The sequence below is a fragment of the Vigna radiata genome, chromosome 5, assembly GCF_000741045.1.
Source record: "Vigna radiata var. radiata cultivar VC1973A chromosome 5, Vradiata_ver6, whole genome shotgun sequence".
In the NCBI taxonomy this organism is placed as follows: domain Eukaryota; kingdom Viridiplantae; phylum Streptophyta; class Magnoliopsida; order Fabales; family Fabaceae; genus Vigna; species Vigna radiata.
In genome coordinates, this window is record NC_028355.1 from 36,581,407 (window position 1) to 36,601,462 (window position 20,056).

Genomic DNA, 20,056 nt, shown 5'->3' on the forward strand with positions numbered 1-20,056 from the left:
AAGAGTGCACTAAGACCAAACGGGGATACAAAATGTTAGGCCGAACGGTTTCACAAAAATAAATAACCAAACAGTTTTACATTAATGCAAGAAAAAGAAAACTAAGGACGGTCCTGCACTACTCTCCGGTACAATATCTAAAGGTTGGTCGGCATGCAGTGCATCCTTTAGAGTATCTTCAACAACGCCTTCTGTTCACACCCAAAGGATGATCATCGCAATGAAGAGAACAAACCGAACGGCCAAATACCAAACAACAACATAGGCAAAGATAGAACAGATAAGGGTAAGCTTATGTAAATTTAATTAATCATTTCTAGCATACATATAAACATGAAAACCGAATAGTTCAATCAACATTTCATTCAGAAAATCCTTACATGCATAACTATCATAACCGACCACTTAGACACTGTCCGGACTGTATGAACCATGTAGCTTGATGTCCCTAGCACCCGTTGTGGTGTAGTAACTGGCATAACTCATCAGCTGCCACCCGAGGTTAGTCCTACAACGATCATCTGGTCTTATGACCGCGGACCTCCTGCCACTCTCACGCATGAATAACCTTCCTCTACATGAGAAATCGTCATCACGGAATATCAAGATCAGGACGACAGCAGAATCTGACCATGTTCATACTTTACCAACCATCCTTAACCATGAGATATCCCTCCATTGGAATTCTCTTAATTAACCAAAATTCAACCAAGTACACACCATCACAGTCATAAGTATAAAACAAAGCTAAGGGAATTACCGAACGATCTAACATTGAGAAGGGAAAATGGAGTATCAAGGAAAACTTTAGTAATTGACCGAACGGTCTAATACCGAGAAGGACCGAGTACTATCCAAAGCCAAGTAAAATTGATAGAATACAAATGATTTATGAACATGACCGAACGCACAACAATTGAGTTAAAATTTGATGAGACCAAGTACTATTTACTTCAGACCCAACGTTTTTGGAATAACAGAGTTCTCTTCAATAGACCGAGTGTCAGTACAAGACTGAACACTCTTTGGGGATCAAGTGTCAGTATAAGACCGAGCACTTTTCCAACTACATAATATTATAAATCGAGTACTTTAAAGATCAGGTGCTGGTATAAGACCGAGCACTAAAATAACCGAAGGCTAGTCTATGACCGAGCACTTCAAGACCGAGTACTTGGTGTAAGACCGAGTACTTTAAATCGTAGCAATACTTAGTTTATGACTAAGCATTTCATAAGACCAAGCACTAGATCTATGACCGAGTGCTTCACATGACCGAACATTTTCTAGGTGAATAACATTAACATAAAATTGAATGCTTCGTAAGTGAAGTTTCAGTCTAAGACCGAACACTTGTATGACCGAACGCTTGGTTTATGACCGAATGTTCTTAAACACACTATATAAACTAAGACCGAGAGGGAAAGACTCCCTTGACGTATTAAAAGGACTAGATCAGACAAAATAAATAACAAACAATAAGAGCACCACAAGGTCGATCGGTCATCAACTGACTTCAGTCAAGATTGAATGGTTTTAGGGGAGGACCGGACGGTCTTAATGACCTTCGATCACAGATTAAAGAATTTCTCTAAGTTTAATACATTTACACTAAATACAAAACTAAAATCAAACATATCATACAATTCATGCAGCAACATACCACATTTCATTATACCATTAAAATCATCAAACATACATTAAATCATGCATCCAATCATACAAAGAAATCATAATTAAATCTTATAAGCTTCCCTTACCTCTATTTCCAGCTAGGCTTCTAAGACTTGGGCAACAATTACTTCTAAGGTTTTTCCAAAGTCCAAAGTTTAATTACACGATAACAGATTCAGATAAATGGTTTTAACAACCACATGCAAGCTTAAAGTGGGCGTGCATGCGAGAATAAGAAAGAGCTTTAAGAGTCAGAATACTTACCGGTTCATAATGGAATTTTGATCAGTGCAATTTGAAGAGCTTGGCACCGGTAGCAATTAATCTGAAAGGGAGTTGATGATCGGAGTAGAAGAAAGGGTTAGAATTCTAGAGAAAAGGTTGGAGGGTTTAGAGAGAAGGAGGAGAAAATGGTGTTTCTAGAAAATAAGCTTGAGGAAGAAGAAAGGTTGCAATTGCAGAAAGTGGTGCCAAGTTTAAAATCTCACTTTAAATATGGCCACCAATTTGGACGTTCGGTCCACTCCCTGCGTGCCACATGGCTTCCACTATCGGGAAAACTACATTCCCTTTTGCAGGCGGGGAATTAAATGCACTGACATACTTTGTCTGCCACTATCATGGGAATTTAGAAGGGTTTTGACAAGTATACCCCGCTAAAGAGGGGTATTAAATGGGGTGTGACACCACATGGAATAAAAATGAGAAAACATAGTATTATATAAAAATGAAGACATATTAAATCATTGTTTTAGAATTTTAAGTAGAAAATAATATTATACATTCTAAGTTTAGAGATTATATGCATGTATCATATCTTAAAGTTTTTAATCATGAAATGAAGTGAAAACTACAAGGTGTTGTATTCCAATCAAACAAAGCACTTATATTTCCTAGGATTTGTTGTTTTTCATAATTATTTATCTTTCAAGTAAAGTCTCTTAATGTTTTATAATTTGATGTGATAAACATTTGATTAAAACAACAAGATTAATTGGTCTTTGTTTTAATAGTTAATGTAATAACAAATATTCTATGTTAAGATAATGATTTTTTGAAACACAATTTAATTAAATAATATATTCTTTATTATATTATTTATATTTTATTTAACTATTTACTTGTTTTGACATATCTATTGTAAGGTTATAGACATGATCATAAATTTTATAAAAAAAATATCATTGAAGTATGTCCATATGACAAAATTTAACACCTTGAGTAATAATAAAAAATATTTTTCTATCTTAGAGAATATATTTTTGTCAACAACCAAAGAAAACATACAATAGAGTGTAAGTTTATGACTAAAATCCTTACATAGGAATAGAAATGAAAAAAAAAATCTTAAAAAGAATCTACAAAAATTAAGATATTATATATTGACTCTTACCATAGATGTAACTTTAAGATTGTATAATTATAATTTATTTATATAACATTTTACAAATCCCACTATTTATATATATATATATATATATATATATATATATATATATATATATATATATATATATATATATATATAACAAGGAATGTTGCTTAGGTGAGATATTCTTACTTAAGTGATATTCTCTAAGAGAAAATAGAATTAATGTTAACTCTTTCTCACCGAATATATAAATCAATGCTTTAACAATAAAACATGTCATTTAAGCATTATCCTAATGTTTAATAGAGATATTTTTTGAGGAAAGATAAATGATTCAGAGTTATCGCTTAAGCTTTCAACTCCATGTGAGAAAAAATTAATACAAATTATCATCACTCTAATGTTCATCTCATCTTTGATATTACTCCATCTTCACACCTTACACCTTACGCTTATAAAAATTCACACAAAGTTATCGATCTTGTTGATAGAGTGATGAGAGCTTTGTGAGAGAGCAAATTACTAAAATTTCTTCTCAAGCTAGAAGTCATAGTTTGATTTCTCCATTAAATAAAAAATGTGGCACTTAAGCAATAATACTTGGTATCAACAATAAATTCATCACGCAAAAAAATTACCTCGAATTTTAAGCTTCATAATAATCACATAGCAAAGTATATAAAACATTTTTTCTCGATCAATTACTTAGCTTTCAACACTAAAACACACTATCTAGATATTACAGCTTTTACATAAGCCGTTTGATTTTGTTTTCACAATCCCTAAAATAACATTAATATCAATAACACATTCAATTTAACCAAAGGCAAAACTAAACAATTTCAATTCCATATGCACTATACATACACCATTATACAATTACTATCCTTTTTTTAATTATAAAATATATACTTTTGAAATAGAGGAAGATTATTCCATGTCATTTCACAAAATAAATTTATGGTTAAATACCAAGAGAGTTTATAGGCTAACATTAAGGAAATTATATCTATTATAATAAATATGATATCTATCATGAAGAAAACTTAAATTCATAACTATAAGACTTCTTGAATGCTTAGAAACTTCTCAAATAACTTCCAAAGCACATAAACATAAAATAGAAATCATCATCACTATTTTAAAGTAAGAGAAATTATTCAATGTTTAGAAACTTCTCCAACAACTTCCAAATCACATACACACAAAAATGAAATACAAAACTCCCACATGCAAAGAAAGAGAGAAAAAAAATATATAAGATATTAAATCGTAGAAGAAAAAAGAACTTACTCAATCAAGATTATAATTGATGAACTTGGTCCACTCTATTACCTTCTACATTATACAATGTCATCATGAAAAAAGATAAATGCCTTATAAGAAAAAATTTAAAAGATTTAGAATACTTAAGAGATAACATTATATAATAAATAAAGAATTATAATTATAATATTTTTAAAAAGATATCTCTGTTCTCCGTTTAATTTAATTTTGCTTGTCTAAACTCAAATAATTTAAACTTTACAATTTATATATATATATATATATATATATATATATATATATATATATATTTATATTACAATTATTAATTCTAAAAATAAAAATATATTTTATTGTTGTTACCTTTAGAAATAAAATCCTCGTATATAAAAAAAATAAAATAAAAACTTATAGAATTGAATGTATTTAAACTAATACATAAAAGGTAAATTATAAGTTCTAAGTAAACTATTATTATTTTTAAAGAAAATATCATGTTAAAAGTAAATTATATATATATATATATATATATATATATATATATATATATATATATATATATATATATATATATATATATATATATATATTTATTGAAATTAAAGAAAAAATACTAGAGGAAGAGTAAATGGTGGTTTTAAAATCTTTTCATAAGATAGTGTCTAATAACTTATAAAGATGTGTAAGGATTTTAAAATGTTTAAATGTTAAAACGTTAGTTTTTATAATGTGAATGGATGGAAACCTTTTGAATATGAAGTAGTAAACCATAGATTTTTATACTAGTTCATTTATTCTGAGTTACGTTCAGTTCTCTCTTAAAAATTCTTAAAGGATTCCACTAATATTTATAGATTACACGAGGTTTGCCTCTACAGGATATCATCGAGTATTCTCACCACTCCTGGTTACAACGAATATTATCACCACTCCTAGTTTCTTAGTCAACACGACTAGAATGAATTTATCCTCTCTAGGATCTAACCTTAAACAATTGTCTAGACGTTCAACTCAACCCGAGTCGAACAACAGAGTATTTGAGTTCTCTTCAAAACTTACAACAAATCCATAAATGGATTTTCTACAAGGTACAAACGAATAACTCTTAGCAAGAGGATATATGTTCAAATATCATACAATTTGTAACACTTGAAAGTGTTTCTCTCTTTACAAAAATTTTTCTTTCAAAAGATATTGAGCATCAGATGATATAAGAACACTTTGATTTTTTTTCTCTTTTCACGTTACTATTCTTCTTATGTTATCTTTCTTGCACTTCTTCAAGCTTTCTTTTATATATAGTTTCTCTTGAAAGATGATCGTTGAACTAAGAAGTTGACTTTTGAATAGTTAGTAGCCTTTTGATGTGAAGTCTGACTTTAATCTATTTTTTAGGGTTCAGAGCTTTTCCTCTTAGCCTTAAGCGAAACTTTAGTTTGTACTATGTGAACGAGCATATGGCTTGAAGGAAACATTCCCAAAATGTTTTTCTCCTCTCACAATGTATTTTTCTTAGGTGTTGTGATTCTGATCATATCTTTCTGCTTTATTGAACTGCACCGACATCAAGAATCAAAGTATATAAGCATCAAAGTACTTTTTCGTACATGCATTAAATTTTTTGAATATTGATAAGCATTAAATAGTGTAGTGTGTTTAAAACATTATATCATTTGTTATTTCATTAATAAATGCATTGTTTCGTAAGACAAATCACATGTATATTCATCAAATGGTATAAACATAATATGCTTTCTCAAGGCTAAAGCGTATAGTGATCACTTATCAAACAATGTTTTCTATAAATGGTTTTTCTTGATATAACACTATATTGAATAGAAATTTCTTTTAACCTTAGTGTTATAGACTTCTATCATCATAAGAAGCTAGCTTATTTTTCTCATACAGTTTATTGAGAGAGATTTCTATGAGAAACACTTTCTTATTGATGTTGCTTATGATTTTTTAATTTATTTAAACAGTTTGGTATAAAATTTCTTACTTCAACTCTTGGCTTCAAACGTTATAAGACATTTCTTCATTAGACACTACTGTTTTAAACAACTTTTCCTACTCAACAATATTTTGTTTATTGCTTTTTGTTAAACTTTAAAAATTATGTTGCTTTCGAGAGTCTATTCCTTAGACTATTTTGTCTTTAACATATAAAGTGATATATATATATATATATTACTTTATATGTCCAATTATCTTAAAACTTGTAAGAGCCTAGAAAATCGTATTTTGAATTAATAGTATGTTTAAAATGGTAAAGCTTGATTATTTTAATATTAAAAGTTTAAAATATAAATAATGTTTTTATAAACGAGTTTTCTTATTTAAAAACACATCATCTCTATAAAACCCTTTCCTTTGAAGTGCTCTCCCTTCTCTGTAGGTTTTCTTACCACTTGTTCATTTGTTTAAAGATTAGAGACCATTAAGGTGATCCTTGAGGTGAGCTCTTTCTTCCTGTCTGATCAGTTTCTTGAATAGAGTAAGTTAGTTTTATGTCATTTTTCTTAGTCAATTTGTTCTTTCTCTACATGTGACTTTTTTTTCTTGCATGTAGTATTTGAGTTTTCTTTACCAGTTTTCATTGATTAATGGTCTTAATGGTGTGTCCTGATCATGTTTGTATTGTTCATAGGGGAAGATAGATCTTTATGTGTGTTTGGAGGTTTTTTTAAGGTTCATGAACAGTTTGATTTGTCTTTCAAGTAAGGGAAGCTAATTATATTGTTATTAACTGATAGATGCATTGTAATTGATAATTGTATATGTGTACGATATTTGGTTTTGTGATTGAGTTGTCTAAAGAAATATGATATATGAAGTTGAGTTAAAATTTAATTTGGCCTATATGAATTGTATTTTGAAATCAAGTATGTTGTTTGGTTTCTATTGCAATTGAGATGAACTGAGTCATTAAGTAGTGTACAATTTAACAATTGATGTTTTTTGGCATCTGTGATTGTTTTTGGACTGATTTGTAGGGTTGAAATGACATAAATCTACTGAATTATGTTCTACAAAATTATGCAAACTCTCTAGGCTAGAATATAATCATTGGGCAAAGTCGAAGTTAGAGAGCTACTAACTTAGTGGTCATTGGGTAATAATATGCTTTTTAGGTGAAACTAAAGTCAGAGAACTCACTGACTTGGTAGTTGTTGGGTGAGAATCTACTCGCTAGATGAAGTCAAAGTCAGATAGCTCACTAACTTGACAGTGCCTGAACGAGAATAATCTCGTTGGACGAAACCAAAGTCAAATAGCTCATTAACTTGACAATGGTTGGACGAGACAAGTCTCATTGGGCGACTTTGGGAGAATTTAATCCTATGAGTTCTAGTGATAATCTCGTTGAGTCTGATATCAATACATGTATCTAGATAATTGATTCATGTATAAGTCTTCATATGTGATATGTTTGTTTTATTGACTAAATGGTGTGCGACAATAACTCTATGTCTATTTTATGAATACTCCTTTGTACACATTAGCTTACTCTTTGCTTCTGTGTTGTTTTATTTGTATATTCTCTTGTTTGCAATGATCATCTTAATGGTGTGAGTGTATGATGATGTAATGGTTGATGCGATGCATCATAATGGTAGTGTTACGGTGTAGTTTCTAGGATGATCTTGTGATGTATCAACTTTTTTTGTTAAGAACTTTATTGTATTATTATTAGTATAATATTTCCTTAGTTGTATAAAATATTTGTAAGTATTTTGATATTTTAATTATACTTTGGATAACTATAATAGCATTATATATTCTTGAGTTATTTGTTCTTAAGTATTGACTATGTGATGTTTCTTTTAATAGTGTTATTCCTTTTCTTAAATTAAGTTATGGAAATTAAATTTTTATTTCCCAATTTAATTTAAAAAATAAAATATTTCATGAGATCAACCTATTTTAACCTTTCATTCTCACATTAATTAACCAACCTACCAACCAAACAACACATGACAAAACCATTATAAGAGTCAGAGGTGTCATGGTCCTCCAAACTTTTCAAATTTTGTATATTATAAAAGAAATTATAGAAATTAAATTAAGTGAATTTTTATTTGGTTTATTAAATGTGAGAACTTAAAAAATAGAGTACTAGGTTGATAGATTTTTTAAAATAATGAGACCCAGTATTTTAAAATTAAATTAATTAACTATTATAGATAGAATTTCTTAAAGTTGTTTCATTACTTAAAACACAAATCATCTCTCTAAAACTATTCCTCTTATTTCTCTCTTCCTTCTCTCTAAGAAATCTCACTCCTCGGTTATCTGTTTGACGATCAAGAAGTTTCTATGAGATCACAGCTGATTAATCTCCATTTCTAACCAATCAATTCTTTGTTTAGAGCAAGTAAGTTTCTACCTCTTTTTCCTTTAGTTCTTTATTTAAGATCATGCTTAGGAATTCTTTCGCATGTGTCATTTATGCTCTATTATTTGTTCTTTGTCAATTTGTGGTCCTAAAGACTCACTCCGATCATAATTTGGTGATTTATAGGTGTTTATAGAGTTCCTTGAATTAGAGGCAAGGGTTTCAGTTTTTTTAGAGTTTGGTGACTTCGGTGACTTCGGTGTAAGGTGAGGGAAGCTAGTGTATTTTATAATTTAGTTATTGAGTATGAATTAATATTTGATAGTTTATGAAATTGATGCATGTTTTTTATTGTGTTAAAATCAGTGTTATTGAGTTTGAAGTGTTTCGAAATGATGATTCTTTGGTTGAATGGTGCTGATATGTTCTGCTGACTTATTTTGGAATTGATTCTGGTTATAATGTTGTTGTTGGTTATTAGTAGTGTTAATTTGGTTGTAATGTGGGGAGGAGATGGTGTAATTTAAGCTACAATCCATTTGCTCTAGTGCAAAGTGAGGTTTAATAGGTAAATTTTAGAAATGAGAGTCTAAGGGAAGAAATATTTGTTCAAAACATTTTCCATGGGCAATTAGAACTTGTTTGAGTCATGTAAAGAAGTAATTTGATATGGCCAATAAGGTGGTTTTTAGAAAGGTTTCAAATTCATTTTTCAAGGGTTTTGACAGTTGAGTCTTTTAGAAAATGGTTTTAGAGTTACACCAGTGTTTTAGGGTCAATTCTTAAGTCTTTTAGAACTTGTTTAGGAGTTTAGTGGGGTCAAATTTGTAGTGGATCTAATATGGAGTACATATGTTGTTATTTTGTCATGTTTTAGTCTAAATTGAAGGTTCTAGCTAGTGAAAACTTCAAGTATAGAGCCTGTGATGAAAATGAGGTGTTGTAGTATATTATTGAGTCCATCCAAACTTGTTCATACCTTTAGTTTACATAGTTTTGAGTTAAAAAGGGTAGGTTTAAGTTTGGCCACTTTTGGAGCTGTCAAATGGACTTAATACACCTAATTTTGGGTCTAATGATCAACTGGGTACTTTGTTTTAATTCTAAATGTATTTTTGCATCAATTCTAGTTTTGATCATCAGAACAAGTCTCAAGTGCATCAAAGTCCATAAAAATAGTGTGTTGTCAGCTGATATGACATTGAGCGCTTTTTTCTGGGCCCCTAAGCACCTTATTCCAGTGTCTTAGGGCTGAGCACCAAGTTTTTGGGGCTGAGCGCTACTTTTGTAAGTATGAATTTAAAGAGGGTTTTGTACTGTTTAGTGGTTCTTCTTGGGTTGGTTCTTGTGTGGTGATGTATATGGAATGGTTTCATGTGATTTCTTACCATGTTTATGTGAAATATATGTACATGATTATGTGGAAAATATGAGGATGGTGATAAGTATGTTGTTGATTAAGTCAATGGTTGAAGGAAATAATTTCATGACCTCGTGGAGAGGTTACATAGTGGTGCCTTGTAATATTGTAAGTATGAATGTAGAAAGCTCAGTCTTGGGATTCATAATGACACTCTAATGACCATTCTGAATTAGAGAGGTGTGATACATGTGGTGAGAGTAGCAAGAGGTCTTAGTCTAGGTGCTTCCAATATGGCCTATGAAGCGGTACAGATTAACCTTGTGAGTGTGTAAGGTGAAACCCATTGGCAATGACTTTACAAAGCAGTAGAGGTCACCATAAGTGCAAGAACCGCCATAGCTCAACATTCATACTATATTCAGATGGTCAAGTCTAAGTCTATTGCATGATTAGGATGGATGTTCATATTGTGTGAAGTGTAATACATGATGTAATGCTATTTTACTATGATAAATTGTTTTACCACTAGCTTACCCATGTTTTTATGTTGTTTATCTATGTGTTGTTTTCGCTTTTGTAATGATTACCTTAACTGGTGTGAGCTTAGTAAGGAGACGTTTTTTCAGTTGATTTAGCGTTTGGTTGAGAGAGACGCAACAAAATAGATGATTTTTGTTCTTTAAGGGTAAGGTCTCCTGCTCTAGTAGTATCAAGTTCCTTGTAAGTTATCATATATGTAACATTTTATTTTAGTAGTTTTATACTATTAAAATAGAAGGTTACATTAAACACATGTCATTTAATGTTAACTAATATCAAAATATAAGATTAAATATAGTAAAAAATAAAACTATTAAGATTTTTATTATTATTTTCTCTTCCATTCATTTTGATTTAGTGAGTACTTGTGTTCCTCTTCCATTATCTCATATGTTCTTTTGTTCCTCTCCCATTATCTCATATATTCTTTTTTTGTTTTTGAGGAAAAAAGTTAAACTCAAACTTATTATTATGTTTTTATTTCTCACCTGTATTATTCCATTCTTGAGGAAAAAAAGAAACTCTCTCTTGTGTTATAAAGAAATATTACTTTCATAATATTTTATTTTTTTTATCCCATCAGTCTTTTTTATAGTAATTTTTTATTAATAAAGGAGGAAAAGCTAATTATTATGTGTTTTAATGTATAACCCATTTTTAATTATTATAGTTTATTTTTTAAATCTTGAATATTTCTAAATAGGTATATTAATGAAGAATAAAAAAAATTTATTTTTCAAAAGTGATAAAATGAAAGCTACATATGAAAATGAAAATAACACTTTCAAATTCTTTACCTATATTGTGAAATATGATATTAATGACCTAGGTGACAAGTTTGAAATTAATTCTTTGAAACATGATTCAAGAAAATGTCATGAGAATATCCAGTGAGTCAGATGGATGAAACTAAAAGGACTTATTTAAAATGGTGTCGATATCAACAAAAAAATGCAAGTAATGTATCGAGTGTGGATAAACAAAAAAGTGACAAAATCCTAGTAATAACGTAAATGCTCTTAGTGATTGGAATTGAATCCCTTGTTGTTCAGAAGAGAGTTTGAATATTTATAAATATAGTGAGTATAAGTGATTATTAAGTGAGAATTTCTTGAAAAATACTAAGTGTATTTATAGGATAACATGAGTCATGGATCTATGTTATCATTGAAATAATACTTACCTTCAGTTTATAATAATAAATAGTTAATAATAATACCTCATCATAAATAATAACTATAATACAAAGTTATCGATATTAATTATGATATATAAATATCATTCCAACATACTAGGTTTATATGGTTTTAGAATAAAAAAGTTTAATAAACATTGTTAAGTCACATTTTTAATATGTTTATTGAATAGAATAGGAAAAACATGGTTTAATGAAATTTATTATATCTAATCACTTTTAAAAGATCAAATAAAATTGAAATTTCAAGTAAAAGAATCCATTATTATAATTTTGAATTATAGTTGAGAAACTAAAAATATATTTTATTATTGTAAAATCGTGAAATGAACTCCTTGGATAATCTTATTTTTATTTAGAAAATGTTACATAAACACTTTGGAATTATTCTACGACCTTTAAGATCCTTATCCTCTTCTTATGATTTACTGTTTATTCAAATTGAAAAGCTATAAAAATCCAGAAAACAAAACGAAAAACACAAAAAGTGATAAAATAAATATATGCTAATAAACTTCTCGCATTATATAGAGCTTATTTGTAAAATACATAATTCATTAATATTTTTAATATATTTATAAATGACAGTACAATATTTAAATACATAATTCATTGAATGAATAACCTAATCGATTAAGTTTAAAAATATTATTTTATTACTTACATATGTACTGTTCACAGTAATTATATTATTTATATATCATATTATTATATATTAAATATAAAAAATATTATTTTCAAATTAAAAATATAATAACACACGCGCATACAATAAAAATGTTAAAATAATAAACAGAATTAATTTAACTTATTTAAATTTTTATACTTTATAAAATAATCTATTTTAGTATATTATTATGTTAAAATTATTTTTTAAATATATTTAAAATTTATTTTAACTCTAATTTATATTTTAGAATTTATTTTTATATCAAATTAGTTTTAAGGGTTAAATATATTTTTAGTCCCTAAAAAACAGAATAAGAACCAAAATCGTCCAAAGTATAGGGACTAAAAACATATTTTACCCTATTTTTAAAAGTTAATTTTACAAGAAAATATTTTTTAAAATTGTTTTTAATATATAAAGAAATATTTTATTACATCAAATCAATTAATTTCAAAATTTTCGCTTATTTTCTTAATTTGAATAATATTATCTTTTAGTCACTTTTTCTTTTTACTCTCCTTTCATCCAAACAAACATAAATTGATAATACTTGTTTTCAAATTACTTTATATTTTAAAATAAAATTATAATATCATTGATGTTAAAGGAGTATTTAATAAAAAAGAATAGGATGTCTTATTCTTATCTCCTTTTTTGTTTTTACTTTCCTTTATGTTTTGGTGTTTGTAAAAAAAGACAGAGAAAGAAGATAAAAGCTGTCCCCACAGTGAAAAAAAAAAAGACGTACCATTCCAAATAATAAAATAAATAACCAATTTAATCCTTAATTATATATTTGTCACATTTAATGATTTTGATTATCTATAATTAAATAGATAAGGTTGTATTTAATTATGAAAAGAAGGAAAAATGTGAAAGAGAAAAAAAGAAGCAGCTCTTTCTCTTTCACTCAGTCATCTTTTACTGCTTTATGTGAAAGTAAGAAACGAAGGTGGCTCCTTAGGTTGAAACAAAAAGCCAAGTGAGTAAGATAAAGAGCTGTCTTAGGCCTTACCTTAGCCAAATAAATATTCACACAAACAAACAAACGTAGTCGCAACTCCAGAGAGAAAGAAAGAGAGAGAGAGAGAGAGAGAGAGAGAGATGAAGAATCGGTTTCTCTGTGTTTGTTAAGCAAACCATTGTAGACTTTGCGAAGATAAAAAACATTGTTTGAAGAAGGGAAGAAAGCGTGTTGTGTGTGTAATTGTCAAGTGAAAGGGAAAAAGTGCAAAGTGAGAGATATAGAGATATAGAGATATAGATACAGTGAGAGAGAGAGAGAGAGAGAGAGAGAGATGGTGGGCTCAGGAGCATCAGATAGGAGCAAAGAAGCTGTTGGGATGATGGCCCTTCACGAGGCCCTCAAAAGGGTGTGTCTCAACTCAGACTGGACTTACTCTGTCTTCTGGACCATTCGTCCTCGCCCGTATGCCATGCCATGCCATGCTTCTTGCTTTTTTTCATTCTCTCTCTAACTCTGCCTTCGATCCTCAACTGGGTCTTCTCCATTTCTTGCAGGAGAGTTCGAGGTGGTAATGGCTGCAAGGTTGGAGATGACAACGGTAGCTTGTACGCATATTAACCATATTAACCATATTCCTCTCTCTCTTTATGTAACTTGGTTTTGGAAGCTGTTAATTTAAGGTTTGGTGTTTGTTTGTGTTGGTGGGTGTGTTTTGAAGGATGTTGATGTGGGAAGATGGTTTCTGCCGAGGAAGTGTTGATGGAGAGGATCCTGTGAGAAAGGCCTTCAGCAAAATGTCCATTCAGTTGTATAATTATGGAGAAGGGTGGGTACTGGGTAGGTGTTTGTCATGTTGTGGTTTTTCTTCTCTTTGTTTCTTACTCTATCACTTTTTTTTTTCTCTCTCTGAAATCTTGTTCAGTATCAAATATATATACATATATATATATATACATATATATATATATATATATATATATATATATATATATATGTATATATATTTGGAGGGACTAGGGAGTTACTTATGCAGAAGCATGGTTTCTTTTTCTCTCCTCTGAACTTTGCTCTGATTGGATGGATTCGGATTTTGGAACAGGTTGATGGGGAAAGTTGCATCTGATAAGTGCCACAAGTGGGTCTTTAAAGAGCCTACAGAATGTGAACCGAATATCTCCAACTATTGGCAGAGTTCATTTGATGCTGTATGTATGCAGATTCTCAACTTCCCTCTGGAATTTTTCTGTTTTATTTCCTTTTTGTTTATTCAGAATATAAACATAGATGTAGATTTGGACAATAATATTTGCATTTCATGTAGTAGGATGTTTTGTTTTTTTCTGGAGGTTATTATGTGGAACTGTTTGTTTGATGATTGATTGACTCAACCTCCCTTTTTGATGCCATTAACTGCAGCTTCCTCCTGAGTGGACAGACCAGTTTGAGTCAGGCATTCAGGTCAGAACAGAATCATTGTTGGTTTTGTTTGGCTTTTGTTGTTATTACTGGTCTCAAAAGATTTTCGTTTTACATTTTCAACCCAGTTTTATTTGCTTTTGTTGTTACATGACCAGACCATAGCTGTAATTCAAGCTGGGCATGGCCTTCTCCAACTTGGTTCTTGCAAGATTGTGAGTTCATTAGTATCACTTTTTCTCCCCCAAATTTTTTTTTTTACTCATTTAACTTTGCTTATTTGATTTTTTAAATTTAAAAACTACCTTCACCAGTTTTATATACAGTTTAAATTCGTTTAACTGATTAATTTCAAGTCGAATAGAAGAAGTCACTAAAAAATATCAAATGTTTGATATTTTTGGTTCTCTTTTCAGATTCCTGAAGACCTTCATTTTGTGCTTAGAATGAGACACACTTTTGAATCCCTTGGCTACCAATCTGGTTTCTACCTCTCCCAACTCTTTTCTTCAACAAGGAACACTTCCTCTTCTACTTCTGTTCCTTCAAAACCATCTAGCATTCCAGTTAGGCCACCTCCACTCTTCAACTGGGGTCAGAGGCCACTCACTTCTGCCACTTCCATGCTATCTTCACCTAATTTTCAACAACATGCAGCTAGACTTGGGTTCCCTAAAGATGAGGCAAACATGTTTCTGATTCCTCATGCATCATCTGAGAGTGCAAGAGTGGAGGACATGATGGGGGAGCATGAAAACGACATAAAATGGCCCAATGGCTTGTCTTTCTTCAATGCTCTCACCGGAAGAACAGATGATGCTAAGCTGTTGTTCAACCCTGATACATTGGGGAACAAACCAGGTGATCAAACTCAGCATCACCCTCTTACTCAAAATCCCAATTCAGATGGCTCCAACATGCAGAATGCTAATGCAACCAACCCAAATGAGTTCTTGAGCTTGGATAACAACCAAGATGATGCAAGGAAAATGGACAAGTTCAAGAGAAGCTTCACTCTACCTGCAAGAGTAGCCTCATCATCTTCATCCACTTCAATGGATCACCATCAAACACAAGGTGTGCAGTTTAGGAATTCAGAAGGAGCTATGTACCCGGATGTCATGGAAACCTTTTTGGAGTGAATTGGGGGGTTGAAATGAAAAAAAGGTATGAGAATATGTATCTAGGAAAAGTTACTTTTGTTCCTTTTTCATGTGTTTCCTTTTTCACTTTGCATCTTGTGTTTCTTCTGTCTTCCACTTAATCAGACTTGATTAATCATCATTTGTTTGTTTCTTCTACTTCAATTAGACATAAAGTTTTCATGCTATCTCTCTCCATCACATTTTTAAATTTCAGATTGAACAAAAATTATGAAAAGTCCCACTAATCATTTAACGCACTTAATTAATTTATCACTAATTTCTTTAGTCATCTTTTACATATTAAGATTTTCAATGCAATGACCCGGCTAAGCTAATGTGACTTTCAATGATTATTAATGTATTTGCATTATAGTTTGCAAATCATAGTTAGGCCCCAAAGGAAAAGTGACACTTTTTTTTTTTTTCTTATTTTCATTTAAGTCATTATCTGGGACTCAAAATTAAGTTCAGATTTAACTATAGTTGTTAAGGATTTTTTTATATTGACTCTGTAACATTTGACATGGAAGTGTTACTATATTAAATATTTTAAATCACTTAAGAAAGCATTGAATGGATTCTGTGTTTTTAGTATAAGTATTTTGTTTAAGAAATAAAAGTATAAGTTTGTACAAACTAACTTTAAAAAATATTATATTATCTTCCTAAAAAAAATTAACTCATAAATTGGTTTTATCTTATATATTTATTTGTATTCTTTTTAGTTTCCTTTACTAGAAAGCTTGCAGAAAAGTTTACTCAAAAGTGTCATAAGTATTAATGTATGAATTTAGTCAAATTTTGTTAACTTTATTTGATGTCTCAAACGCATTTCTCAATTGACATTAAAGCAAATATGTGTCAAAGAGTATAAACAATCCAAATGCTATTATGAAATGTGCTTGAAACATCAAATAAACCTAACAGAATTTAGTTAAAAGGACTAAATTCATGCATTTTTTAAGTTGGAAGACTAAATTAGGCCAAAGTTTTGAAGAGTGACTAATTCTAATTTTCACTAAAAGTTAAGGGACAAAAAACATATTTTTACCCTTAAAAAAATGAAAAATAACATCATTAGTTCAAAATTTTAAGAGGTTAAAATTCACATCTAATTTTTAAAACTTTAAAAGGTTAAAAAGTAAAGAGTAATGTCATTGTGATTTTTAACTTTTTAACATTTTATATTAATATGTCATTCTTAAAATTTTTGTTCTAATTTTAAACAAACTATAACCCTAAACAATAAGTATTTAATAAAAAAAATGTGAATTTTAATAAAATATTAATATAACAATTATATAAAAATAAGTCTGAAAAAAACAATTGCTTCATTTAAAAAAAAGACTAAATTAAAAAAAATTATAAATATAAAAATCAAATTGAATATAAAATATTTATCTTTATTTGTAATATTAATGTGACATCTGACATTGTAAATATATGAATATTTTCTTTAAAATAAAAAAATGACCTAAAAACATAAATTAGTATTTAAGCCTAATAAATACTTGTCTTTTAAAAAAAAATTATTCATTCTTAACCATTTTTAATATCTTGTATAAAATTTCCTAAATAAACATGTCACAAATAAAAACGACACAGCACTAAGATAAAATAATCATTTACTATCATGTTATTCTCCATCTTTAGATTCCTCAACATGCATTCCTCTATAAATATAATTTACATATAGTTATAACATCGATCACATTATAAAACATTTTAATATAATTACGTAATGAAAAGCCAATGCAAGATATTACAAAACATTTACTTTCTCTTTTCACTCTATTTTCATCTTATTGTTTCCTTTTATATCTCATTTCATTCTCTACTTTTAAGATATTTTGATTATTCTCATAATCTTCTTATTCTATTAAAAACTTAATTAACTCACTAATCTTCATAATACAAGATTTATTGATTTCTGATTCACTTTTTGTTTGATTTTCGTTTTAACTTTTTTTTTTGTTTATGTTTCGTTGTAGCTGTTCACTCTCTTTATTAATTTTAACAATGATAAAGTAATCATTATATATCATGTTAATGTCATCACATGACGTCATATTAGCAAAATTATCCACTCAAGATTGACCTTCAAACAAAATTTCATATTAACATATAATGCCATCATATACTGAAATAAAAAGTATTTTTTGTAAGGACTAAAATAAACAAATTTCGTACTAAAATTATTTTTCTTTATGAAAAACAAAATAAAAAAATAACATATTCATAAAGGATAAAAAAAGAAAAATATTTTGTGAAAGAATGAGAAAAGGAAGAAAAATTTTATTATTGAAAAAACACTAAGTGTAACATTAAATAAAAATATCTATTATAATAGATAATTTGATATGTGCAACTTTTATTCTATTCTATTGATTAGACTTTGAGATTAAATTAGACATAAATCTAAATTTCTACATTGATTTCTTTTTGTTACAAAAGTAGGTACCAAACTCGAAACTTGTAAATGTTATAATAATCTAACTAATTTACATAATTGTTTTAGAGTTTAAAAATAAATCTGAACTTTTCATTGGGTGAAAGATATTAAATTTATTTATGTGATTTATGGTTGAAGATTTCTCCATATTTACCAACATTTTAAAAATTAATATTTTAGATCATGTTCGATACTGATTTAATGTCCCCATTTTAGTTTTAAAAGAGAAAGAACATTAATTTAGGTGCACCCAAATGATTATATGGCCATTTCATGCAATATATTTACACATGTGAAAACTTGAGCACTTTGTCATGTTTTAGAGACATATATGTGTAATTTTTTTATTATAATGAAGTAGTGGCTTAGAAAGTAAAAGCCATTTAATCATCACACTCTCTCTTGGCACCCATAACATATTTAAAAAAGATTAATTATAAATTCCTTTTGCAACACCTTCCTAATAATTCTCATAATTCATGTATTTAAGATATTAATCACTTTTTAATTTTCATTTCCTTAGTCAATATTGGTTTAATGATAAATATATTTTCTTAATTAAAAAAAGCTTTTAGCTTCATGATTGTTGATTCAATTAGTGTTTGTTTATCCCAAGTACAATGAATCTCATACTACTCTTTTGTCAAGTAGCATTTTGTTGTTATTGTAAAGGACATAATCAAAATACACACATCCAATACTATTTAGAGAAAAAAAAAAGTAAAAAGGGAAGGTAAAAGGAAAGTAAGAAACCAAACATAGAGAAGACAAAAGGAATGAATGGTGTGGTGAGATAAAGGTGTGTGAACTTTCTTTGTATGAAATTCCAAAGGTGCAATTAGCACTCTCCATATCTATTTTGGGTTTTTCTTGCACAACTCCATTGGCCCAACTAAGACATCTTTTTTTGGAGTGCTTCATCTTGTACCTCCAAAAATTTCATCCTACACCTTCAATTTTCTAAAATGTCCCTAATTAGTAAATGATTTAAAAGTTTAATTTTTTATTATTGAGAAATTCTGTACATAGCATTGACTCCACCTCCATTTTCCTCCAATCACCTAAGATGTATTTCTGTTGCACCTCACATCCCTTCACTCTTACACTCCTACACCCTTGCACCTCATTTCATCTTTGTAAAGAAATTCTACACCCCGTACACCTTTGCACCTGTTTCATTTTATATTAGTTTAAATTTTTTTGGCATTTTATTTATGAATTTATAATGTATTATATAATTTTATTATTATACTTATTTATCCATTTTATTAGTTTTAAATTATTTTTAAAATTATATATGGCTTTGTATAAATATATATTNTANTTATATAATTTTTAATTAATATAATGTAATTTATATTAATTTATTAAAATTACTAAAAATAGTTTTCAACAAAATCAGTTCATCGGNTATGCAAATCCGATGTAAAGAAAATCGGATCTGGATATCCGATTTGTATCATTTTCAATTACAGTTTAATGTTATATAAAATTTCACTAATTACTTATTCAATTATTTTATTAATTTAAAATTATTTTTAAAATCAAGTATGATTTTGTATAAGTATATAATGTAATTGTATAATTTTTAATTAATATAAATTAATTTCTATAAATTTATTAAAATTAATAAAACTGATTTTGATTAAAAAAAAAA

The 20,056-nt window shown here is 28.7% G+C and overlaps 1 protein-coding gene across 4 annotated transcripts; it reads left to right on the plus strand.

The window, feature by feature from the left end:
• The first annotated feature begins 13,442 nt into the window (after positions 1 to 13,442).
• On the plus strand, positions 13,443 to 16,130 carry LOC106761067 (protein RICE SALT SENSITIVE 3). Of its 4 annotated transcripts, none has more exons than XM_014644560.2 (7): positions 13,446 to 13,848; positions 13,941 to 13,991; positions 14,105 to 14,212; positions 14,486 to 14,591; positions 14,803 to 14,844; positions 14,961 to 15,017; positions 15,219 to 16,130. In XM_014644560.2, the coding sequence occupies exons 1-7, from the start codon at positions 13,718 to 13,720 to the stop codon at positions 15,942 to 15,944; spliced, it is 1,221 nt and encodes a 406-aa protein (XP_014500046.1). In that variant the 5' UTR covers positions 13,446 to 13,717; the 3' UTR covers positions 15,945 to 16,130. The 4 variants fall into 4 exon arrangements, with proteins under 4 accessions (XP_022637336.1, XP_014500046.1, XP_022637337.1 ...); XM_022781616.1 differs by having other exon boundaries at positions 13,446 to 13,792; positions 14,105 to 14,223; XM_014644561.2 differs by having other exon boundaries at positions 13,446 to 13,792.
• Positions 16,131 to 20,056: the final 3,926 nt, after the last annotated feature.